The sequence below is a fragment of the Montipora capricornis genome, chromosome 11 (genome assembly GCF_036669925.1).
Source record: "Montipora capricornis isolate CH-2021 chromosome 11, ASM3666992v2, whole genome shotgun sequence".
Classification (NCBI taxonomy): domain Eukaryota; kingdom Metazoa; phylum Cnidaria; class Anthozoa; order Scleractinia; family Acroporidae; genus Montipora; species Montipora capricornis.
The window spans coordinates 32,858,714-32,869,969 of record NC_090893.1 but is presented as its reverse complement, the minus strand read 5'-3'; the positions used below and the strand labels follow the sequence as shown (position 1 = coordinate 32,869,969).

The 11,256-nt window shown below is 38.8% G+C and overlaps 1 protein-coding gene across 1 annotated transcript in view; it reads right to left on the bottom strand.

Moving 5' to 3' along the window:
• Nucleotides 1-319: 319 nt before the first annotated feature.
• LOC138024825 (uncharacterized) overlaps nucleotides 320-11,256 on the bottom strand; it is a 126,510-nt gene continuing 115,573 nt past the window's right edge. The window contains exons 25-33 of the mRNA XM_068871998.1: nucleotides 10,892-11,217; nucleotides 10,457-10,595; nucleotides 8,125-8,450; nucleotides 7,665-7,803; nucleotides 6,372-6,531; nucleotides 5,908-5,997; nucleotides 5,499-5,546; nucleotides 3,498-3,546; nucleotides 320-896 (exon numbers count right to left, since the gene is read on the bottom strand). Of these exons, the coding sequence (XP_068728099.1) occupies nucleotides 3,504-3,546; nucleotides 5,499-5,546; nucleotides 5,908-5,997; nucleotides 6,372-6,531; nucleotides 7,665-7,803; nucleotides 8,125-8,450; nucleotides 10,457-10,595; nucleotides 10,892-11,217 (1,271 nt within the window). The 3' untranslated portion in view covers nucleotides 320-896; nucleotides 3,498-3,503. The remainder of the gene's footprint in view (nucleotides 897-3,497; nucleotides 3,547-5,498; nucleotides 5,547-5,907; nucleotides 5,998-6,371; nucleotides 6,532-7,664; nucleotides 7,804-8,124; nucleotides 8,451-10,456; nucleotides 10,596-10,891; nucleotides 11,218-11,256) is intronic.

The window sequence follows — 11,256 nt, the reverse complement described above, 5'->3', positions numbered from 1 at the left end:
AGACTTAAATCAATGGACAATTTTTCGGTTATGTGTACGATTTTTTTCTCTCCACCTAGAAAAGATCAAGGTTAAAAGTTGTATTCTTTTCCAAATTTCTTTCTTCAGAAAATCGCAACTTAAAAAAATTACGTGTTATAGGGTCTTATGCAAGATTTAAAGTATGGCCAGACTGCTATGTATGACACGATAAAAATCGAATAAATATATTATTGTCGGTCTCTTTTCCAGCCGGGTTGGGCTTGAGAAAAGCGCTGCAAACTATGTGCTGTGCTGGTGCCTACAGGGTACTTGGAAACAAATTTTGAATATTCAATTGTTTGGGTTTTTCTTTTTTTAATTGACTTGGTGTAAACTCTTTAATGATTAGTTCCAAGCATTAGAATTAGTTCTGAAAAAATAGGTCTCTGGTTGGTTTGCTTTAATGTGAAGAAGAGCGAAAAGGCTTATGGGAGATCATAAATCTATTTTATTCAAGAATGTCTTAAACAACTTCTTGCATCAGCGGTCGAAGTTCGTTACGACTTCCGATTTCTAGTATATGCATGACTAAAACCTAGTTAAATGGCTTACTTCGTGCGAGTTCACAAAACATCTAAGGGAGGATCGTAGTTTGGGCCCCCGTAAAGATCACTGCGATTTTTGCGAGTTTGTTGATAATTTGGTATAACTCATTTTTTATTTGTGTAGCGGGCTGTATGCTGTGTTAACTTAAAGTAACATTACTATTATTGCTACTGAGAATATGTTCTTGCATGTAAAATTTTGCATCTGAGTCAAGTCTCATATTTCCTAATGGAATCAGTTATAGCATAATTTGGATAAATGCATGGAATTCATAAAGTGTGTCCTCTTCCGTTGCCTTGTGTTGGATATTCCAGGACCTCAACTGCACCCTGCCAGTAAAGCAAATTCAGACGTGTTAGCCTTTATCTTGCTTGTTAGAAGGCGATAATTGGACCAACCATGATTCGAAGCAACTTTCAAATGAAAAAGGGTGATTAAAAAAAAAGAAAACAAATAATAATAATAATAATAATAATAATAATAATAATAATAATAATAATAATAATAATCCACAAGAGAAGAATATGAAAACTTCTGGGGTCCGATTTGACAAGAACCAGCAAATGAAAACCTGGAAGTGGAATAAATACATGAAGTACGCGATGCATTAGACCAGTCAATACCAGACAATGAGAACTTGACTGTACCTATTACTGACCATAAAGTCTACCAATGTTTAAAGTCAAAAAGGAATTGGGCAGCCCCTGGTAATGACAAGATAACCAACATTTGGCTAAAAAAGATCACTTGGAAGTCCTGAAAATGCACACGATGAATGAAAAGATAGTAGCCTTTGTAGAGAATGTGATGAGGAGCTGGACGATCACTCTACATGTAAGAACAAGTGCAGGTAACCAGGAAATTGGTCCCCTTATAATAAAGCGAGGTATACTCCAAGGTGACGCATTCTGTGTTAAGCTTTTTACTCCCTGCCTCAACCCAATCGCTTGGTAAAGTCTTTCACATGCAAAGAGCACAAAGATAACGCATTGCCTTTTCGTGGACGACTTCAAGACTTATCACAAAAGTTTAGCCAAGGCAACTACTTTGACAAATAGACTTGAAGGCATGTTTGGTGATATAGGCCTAAACTGGGGAATTCGAAAGTGCGCCGCGATCCACATCAAGGGAGGAAAGCTCCAGAACACCGAGAACCTACCCCTTAAAGGGGTAGCCAAATATCAGTACTAGGAGAGGAAGACCATTACAAATTTCTCGGTAAGATACAGAATGTCAACCAATTAGACAAACAGGTGTTTGAGCAGGCCAGTCAAGAGTACTTAAGAAGACCAGCAGCTATATGGACCTCCCACTATCCATACCAAGAAAAGTAAAGGCCACAAACACGTTTGCTTGCCCAGTTCTCCAATATTATGTGTGGTCAAGTGAATGGGCGATAGAAGACCTACAAGAACTGGATAGAAAGACCCGAACAGTAATAGCACAGAACAAAGGCAAGCACAACTCTGAGTCGAACAGGACCTTATACCTATCACCAGATTTAGGCGGGAGAGGCTTAAAAGAAATAGAGATACAGTATAAAGTTATGAAGATAAAGACCGCACACTACACCACAACCAATAAAGATTCCCATATAGAAGTAGTGAGAGCCTTTCAGGACGTCGAGGAAGCAAAAAAAGAGTAGATCAGTGATAAAAGATGCCAAGACTTACGCCCAGCAATTAAACGACAGCACATTCGACGAACAGCACAAATCCACCTCAGTAACAATGGGTGAGAAGGAAACTGTGTTCAAGATCAGTAGTCCAAAGTACATTCAGCAAACCCTTAAAGAGGCAACAGACACAAAGTACAAACAAAACGTCTCCGAACAACTATGGCTGGGCAACTATGTCACTCAACGCTGGAAAGACAGCGACATCTCTAAACACAACTTCAACCCAATCATGAAGTGGAAAAACATACCGGACGTAGTACTAAGTGTGCACACCAGTATTCTACAACAGCTCGTCCCTACAAAGGTTTACAGGGTAAAGAAACAAAAAGAACAAGGCTTAGATTTAGTGTGCACACTGTGCCACAGTGCAGAAGAAACCGTCCCACATCTATTATGCGGCTGCTCTGCTATTGCCCAAACAATCTACAAGGCGAGACACGATAGAATGTTAAGGCCGATTTACCATCTCTTATTATCAGTATATAACATGGAAAACGACGACTCCAAAGCGTGGTATAAACAAGCCATCCCGAAAGCAAGCACAGAAAACGACGAAGCTAAAATTCCCTGGGACACGCCTATATAAATAGATAAGGCGTCAGAGAATGGAGCAAACAAGCCAGACATGACGATCTTTGCTAAGAAGAACAAAGTTATCATCCTAGTGGAAGGAACTGTATGTAATATCGGACAGATCAACGATAGGAACGATTACAAGAACAGAAACTACCTGGATTTAAGACTGGGTCTCCGAAAACTCTATCCCGACTACGAGATCAAGCAAAGCAATATAGTGTTTAACTTCCTGGGAGATTTCAACACCACCCTAAAGAAAGAACTCTCTGATCTAGCCACAAGAAAGATGTTACTAAAGTGCTAACCAACTGTCAGAAGTGGATCATATCACAGAACTGTCAAATCACCAAAAATAAAATAATAATAATAATAATAATAATAATAATAATAATAATAATAACAACAACAGTAAAGTAAAAATTACGATAAAAGAGAAGAACGTTTCGGCATTCGCATGGCACCATTTTAAAGTCGAAAATGATTAACATATTGATAATTAATGAAGCAGTGTCACGTATCGAGAAGAAACATTTGTTCCCATTTTGAGCCCCAGAACAATTCTATCAGTCTTTTTTTTCAGTAACCTAGAGATCAGTTCTTGATGACATTTTTTCTTTGCCTCTTTGAATAGCGTTGAAAGCCGGGCAGGAAACCGTAAAGTTATGATAAGCCTTACCTGTCTTTAAAACTTTACCTCTGAGTCGACTGACTGATTACCGGTTGACCTAAATAACGACAAAGTTTTAAAAAATACAAAAAAATTCAAGAATATAAAATTACCAGAGAGAGAGAGAGAGAGAGAGAGAGAGTTACAGGAAACTCAACGCTGGACAACTTCTGGGGAAAACTGTAATTGCCCTGAGCGGGATTTGAACCCACGTCCCACTGATCACTAGCCGGGTGTGATAACCACTACACTATCAGATGCTGGCAACATGGCTGGTTGATCACTTAATGTGTGGCATTTACGTGCTGCTTCTCAAACAAAAATTATATTAATGACATGTATACTGAGTAGCCATGAGGAAAGTTGCTATTTTCACAGCTCTGTCTGTATTCTCTTGATTTTATGGAGCTTTTAGCTTTGCAACTGCTTAACTAATTCGAACTATCTTTCAAACGTTAACGTTTATTTCAAAACACCTTCTCTCTTTCAATACTTGCATTATGAAGAAATGGTTATGTTCCCTTTTTCCCCTGTTCCCCAGTTCAAATAAGCCATGTTCTCTTGTTCCCTAAAACCCCTGAGAGGGCTTCATCTCCAATCTTCGATCTCAGAAGAGATAAAGCTTAAACGAAGGAAAATGAATGAAAGTAGTCCTTGACAAAAAACTGCCTACATTAAAAGACTAGAATTATATAAAATCACAAATGGCACTGGTGTAATGAAAAATGATTTATAAATTCAGTTTAAAAGTTTTAAGATTCTCAATGTTCTTATACTGTCACAGCCTCAGAGAGAATTCCATACCTTAGGTCCTAGACGTCGAACTGAGCGTTTGAGCCTCAAAACGCGACTTTTAGTGAAAACTGTTATTTTTCAAAGTTTTCAGCAGTTTTGAAGCAAAACATTAAAAAAGTTCTCCCTTCGGTTCATATCGCAATGAGATCGAAAACTTTTTAAAAACCTTCCTTTGAGCGTGAAAACGTAACTTTTTGTGAAAACCCGAAATTTTAGCGTTTCCAGTATTTTTGGAGTAAAGAAATTGAAGAATATCTGGATATACGATTAAAGTAAGTTGTACAGTGTTTAATCCCACTAAAACGACAGGAAAAGGCGAAACCACGTTTTGTCTACTGATTTGGGGGAAAAGGTCCGCGATATCTATTTTCATTTAAGTTAACATTACTGTGAATAGTGTCACGAAAGAGTTTATCACAGTTCTTTCATTTGAGGTTTTTGGATCAGCCAGATCTCGTGGTTCTCATGCTGATAGTATTTGTGGCATCTCGAAAGATTGACTCCAATAAAGTGATATTCTTCATTTTAGAGAGACGAACAGAACCACTCCCACGTAAATTGGAACCACAATATCCTTCCCAGAGTATTAAACAAAGTCTAGCCTGCCGTACGAGAATTCGGGAACAGCACTACAAGCAAACTGTGGAAGACCTGCAACCCTTGAGCGAAGGAGACCCTGTGCGAGTCAGGAAACCAGGACAGAAAATATGGTTACCTGATATTGTTACCAAGGAATCTGAAGCACCTACAAAAGTATGTTTTCTTAGGCTTCATTCGCACTTTTAGCTCTCTTTCCTTTAGGCATAGCTTCTGGTAAATAGTATTCGAAACATAAAATCGTAAAATGGAAATGAGAGGCATTTCAAGACACAGCAAGTTATGGGCAGAAAAAAAGAGGGTGAAGCAGCTCACTGTCCTCGAGGGATCAACTCGCAGGAGACTGTTCGGGTTTCTGTATAACAAAAAATGCATCAAAATGGACGAGGAAGCTATCGAGTGAATTATAACAACAGCTTATGGGAATACAAATTAAATTGGTGGTATCACTTGAATAGGGTAGAATGTGTGGATGGCAGAAAATTGGATTGTGGTTGCAGAGGTGCAGTAAAACCACGCCATTCATTTTGGTTTTAACCGATTTAAAGAGGGTGCTTGCAAGATAATGCAAATAATCGCATGTCATTCGCTTTCATAAACATTATTAATCAATCTTACCTCTGGAATAATATTACTTTTCCGCCATCACTGTTTTTAGCTCTATTCCTAGAACATGATTATTTAGCACACGTCATCTCGGGTCTCAATAGTTGTCATCAGCCATTTACCAACTCATCGATCGTTTATGGTAATTACCCGCAATAACCAACTAAAAGATGGTTGCCCTGGTATTTTGACCAAATATGACCAACCCAATTTAGCCATATTGATAGTGAAAATTCGGGAATTTTTTCCTCTAATTTTCCTATGGGAATGACCCAGAAATGTAAATATTAAAACAAGCTGAAAATATTTCTCTCTTAGTTACATCGTAAACGGTAAACGGTAATAAACCTTTTACTCCCATGCCACAATTTTTAAAGAATGAAACTTGAGGATTTGCACAGTCAACTGATTCATATCTCACCTTTTTCGGAAAAAGTATACAGCCAATATGATGGCAGCAATCAGAATACACACCAACACAGGTGTGACTATGACTTCAACGCTAGACCCTGCAACATAAGAAACAGTCAGATAGATGTACAAGTACATATGCCACAATGGAAATCTTATCAACTTATGTATTGAAAATTCGACGTTTGTTAACTTTTACATTTATAAATTTATTCAGAGCTACTCAATTTGATTCATACACGCATTCCGAAATCGTTGATTCTTGTCCAAGTGAAAGGATTTATCGATTTCACAAACCAAAGATCAACTACCTTAGACTCAGCAGTGTTGATACGAAAAGGATGCCAAAATTCTTAACGTGTTTGGAAAATTATGCGTTGCCGTAGTGCAGATCTCCCATTCGTTTAAGAATTGTGAGAAAGTGTGTGATAATTATTTACATGTTTACATATTTAAATAAAATGATCCTTCCCTTTTCCCTTGAAACCTTTTCCACGTTGTTTAGCGCTTTCAGGCTCTTTCGGTGTAACGTCGTTCGTTGAAATAGAAGTCATCTCCGTTTCATTGGATGAAGTGACTGCAACTGTGGCGATCGTTGACGACAAAGGTCGTGCAGTCGTAATAGCAACCGAAGCTATAAAAAGTGAGATATTTGAACACAAGGATATCAATGTTACAAATGGATGCACTCTTGGAAAAACAAATCGTTCCCTTAGATCATTCTATTTTAGCTCGGATGTTCAACATGCGAGCGCCAAAAAATCAGGTGGAATTTTGCCTAAATATTTAGCTCTTTAAGGCCCTAAGGGGTCTCCCATTGACGAGTAAGTGGCAATTGATATTTAAAGGGTAAAACCGAAATCCTCTTTGGGAGACTTTGGAACACCTTCTTTGCATGCAGAGAATAATTTTCACGCCGCACGCATTGCATTGACATCAACCACGAGTGCCACTTGTGTCTTTGCCAATCCTCATTGCGTCAAACTGACTAGCCAATCTTTTGCGCCTTTAAAACAACATGAATGAATGTATGTTTGAAGTGCCAGTTATAAATAAAAGATAGAAGCGGTCCTCGGGCTTAGCTGCAAATTTTAAGCAATTATCACTTTTTCTATTTAGACGGCTTCAACGGGATTCGAAGCCATGACCCCTGCGATGCCGGTGCAATAATCTACCAACTGAGATATGAAGCCAAACAATTGGGAGCAGGATAATTTGTTGGGCTTATATGTTCCCGTGAAAAGGACTAAAGAATGAAAGACATTGACCTGATCCCAACTTTGCAGCTTCATAGCTCAGTAAGTAGAGCATTGCACCAGCATCGCAGGACCCATTGGTTCGAAGCGGTCATGGGTGGCTCCCTTTGAAGCTACCAGAACTTTTCAGGCGTTATAAGAGACAGTCGCTTAAATTGCCTACTTAAGTGCGAGGATACCTTCTGCGGTTCACACCAATACTGTGTTGCCAAATGAAAACAACCGACAGAATTTAAAGTATGAACTACTATTACCATCATATTCTGGCAGACTCTTTTTGCGGGCGAATCGGCAAAAATCTTGTGTCACCATAAAGCAAACTGAGTGGTGACATAATCGATCGCATAAAATTATTCCGTGCTCTACTCAAGTTGTCTTCGGTTCATTTTAGTCAACGTAATTTCTATCTGTTTGCTTTTGGGAAGGATGTAACCGAACAGATTTCCATTTAATGCAACTAAACAACGCCAAAAAAAAAATGTATTTGCACTTTCAAGTCATTGTTTATTACCGGTGCATCCGTAGAGCTCTAGCTTTAGTGATATGTGATTATGCCATTCGACAGGTAAAATTCGGATGAAACGCGTCAAGACGGGAGGAGTCAAAATGCCGTAAACAACAGTCTCGCTGTCCTTATTTCCATAAAATACCTGAAATTTTAACAAAAATATTAATAAGACGCGATAAATTTCTATTTGCAATCATATAGGGGTAAACTATTACAGGAGAAGTGGCTGTATTCGGAATAAAACTGTTTCAAAGTGGAATCTAAGTTCTAAAGAAATACCAATAATCACCTATTCAGTTTCCGATAACACGAAGTATCATTACCATCACATCATTGGTCTCCCATCAAAGCAGCCGTCATTTTTGTAGACAAAAAAAGAATGAAGTGCTTGGGGACGACCAGGGGATGCATTCCTACGCAAGCACCCAAACGAAAGCTGTGTAAAGTGCGAAATGATAGTCACCTGTGCAGAACTGTTGGCGGACTTCGTGATGTAACTGTATCGGACTCCATCGATACTGTACTGTAACCTGTATCTGGATACCCATTGGTCGAATCCATTCTTTCCTTGCGTGGCTACACGCGTTACCATGGTCAAGCTACCAAGATCCACAAGAAGCCATTGGTTAAAATCATTTGTAAGTGCTGACCATCCCCCTTGTTTGTCACCTATCCTCTTTAGGTGTAATCTGGCCTGTCCTGGAGCATTATCTTCATCAAGCTGTGAAGAAGCATTGATCTGAGCATCTGGGATTTCTTTAGTTTCCATGCCAAGCGCTGAAGCGCACCCTAACGGTTAAATGGTAAAAGGTGGAGTCAATTCACATCGCGTGCGATTCTCTTGTCGTCGGATGGCACTGATTATACTACTTCGGTTAATTAGCCTCTTTCCACTCTCACTCGGTCATAAGATCCCGACTCTTAAGACTGCAGTGCAGCATAGAAGAGCTTAAGAAGCTTATGAAGAGCTTTGTGAACAAACTATGCTAATTAAAAAAAGCAGAGGTTTCTGCCAAGAAAAATTCTTCAGGATTTTTATTTGAGGGTTATATTGCCCAGCGTGAACTATGGCCTTATTTTATGGGGTGCACTGGCTCCGATATTCTAGATTCTTTAGAAAGGCTGCATTGTACACTGGGTAGAATTATTTTCAATTTACCGAAAGAGTGGTTCACTATTCGTTTTTACTATAAATTAGCTATTTTTAAATGCATGCATAAGCTTGTAACAAAAGACTGCCTAGCACCCTAATAAACTGTATGGCGAAGAAACGCGATCTCTCATATTCAATTAAAGCACGCGCCTCACTACTGGAACCACGTTTAAAAACACGTTTTATAAAGGACTCCATCGCATATAGAGGCACTGGCCTGTCGAAAATACGCTGACTTTGCTGACACAAGTCAATGTAACCTTGCAAACAAGCTCAAAACCTCAGATCTTTTTAAGGCCGCTAAATTTAACGTATTATCAGCCTCGACGCTAGTTTTAAACTTGAAGATTTTGTATATAATTTGTTTCTATGTCGCATTGATAACACTCAATACGCTTTAAGGACGGTGCCTACTATTGTTATTGCGCATACGCTCTGCACATCTCGAGATACTCGTGTTTCCTATCTGTGATGCTTACTAATGCAGGGATTATTTTGCGCAGTTCAAAAGCATCCGGAGAAAGTAGATCTTATGAAGTACTCTTGGTATCCAAAAAGAAAATTGTGGGTAACCATGCATTTTTGAGAGATAATTGGGCTTCAATTTGCGTGGTTACTCCCAATTTTCTTTTTGGATTATCATAGACCTTATTCATAAATGGCGGTCAATTTATAATTCTTTTGTCCAAGTGCAAATTAGCCTACCAAGCCTCGATACCATACAGTGAATTGAAAAGAATTTTTGCTCTAAAATGAGGCTTGGTAGGCTAATTTGCACTTGGACAAAAGAATATAAATGTGACTGCCATTTATGAATAAGGTCTATAAACTGGGGCAAAAATATCGTTGAAATAGTAGGTACCGTCCATAAATTGCATTTAATTGTATTGGATATATAAATTAGTTGTAATATGTTGTAAAAGTTCATTTTGTTTACATTTCAATATCTAAGTAATGTATTGTGATTTATTTCAAAAGCTCATTTTATTTATCTTTTAATATCTACGTAATGTATTGTACACGATCCCACAAGCTTCCGGCTTTTAAATATATCGTTTATAAATAAAGACAACCTACCTACCAACCTACCTGCTAACCAATGAGGAAGTGCAAATTACCCCACGCGATAAATTCCGAGGTGGAGCCGTTGAATTGTTAACAAAAGCTGGAGTTCAAGTTACGAGATGGCTATTTTATAGTACCCACTAAATTACATTCTTAGCGCACTTTTATCGTTGCCGTACGCACTAAAGAGCGCCAGTTCATGGCTTATCTCATCAAGCCGAACACATTGCGCAGAATTGCGCGACATATCTAAATTTGAAACCTCATGAAAAGGCACAAGAGAATAAAGAAAATGGCATCTGACCTTTATTTGCCAGAGACCTTGAGTTATTTTGCGCTCAGTAAGCACCTCAATTATCTTTTCAAGGAAAAAAAAAGCCGTTATTTACTAATACAAGACAAACTAGCGTTTTTAAGTCTGGACTCGAAGCAAAATAGGTGTAGATGGCTGCAAGCGTAAGAAGACACGCCAACGATAGCCTCAACTTGGTCTGATTTCGCTTTTGGTTTGGTTGGGGAGATAGTGCGAGTTCTTTTGGGCCTTCGTACGATCAGACTAGTTTAATAAATGCTTTACCTGGGCAACCGTACAGCTCCATTCTCATTGATATATGTTCATACCACTTAACAGGCATTAGTCGTATATACCGTGCAGTGACTGGAGGATGAAGTCTGTTGTACACAACTGTATTACTATCTTTGTTTCCATCAAACACCTGATAAAGGAAACACACACGACACAGTTGTGATCACCTTTTTTCATAAAAGAAAAAAAAAACGATGTTCATACCACTCGAAAACAAATTCAAGATGGCGGACTGCCGGCAGGGTGGTTAAACAAAACGAGGCAAACCTGTATCGATCTGAAACACCAAAATGATTATATTTTTTCTGCTACTATCTAATTATATCGACTGACAATGACAAGAAACACTGGTCTATTCAGTTAATCGGAGGCATTCAAAGATAGAGGAATCTTTTTACTTCGTAAGATATCATAAAATTAGTATACCTTCGGCGTGGTGGCCTCTGAATCTCGGCAAATCTCAAACTTTGCTCCATCATCACTATATCCTATCTTGTACTTGGCCACCCACTCTTTGCGGCCATTGCTTCCTTGAGTTGCTACACGTGTTACTGTAAAGTAATCTAACAGATCTACTTGAAGCCATTGGTCAAGGTCATTTGTCATGGCGGACCAGCACCCGGGAATGTTGCCTTCTGCTTTCAGGTTCAACCTTGCAAGTCGTGCAGGGCTGTTACTATCTCGCACTGTGGATGCGCTGATTTGAGAGGCGGCAATTTCCTCACTTCCCATTCCAAGAGGAGTTACGCAAGCTAAATATAAAAAGAGAAAGAAACGATAAAAAGACCTGT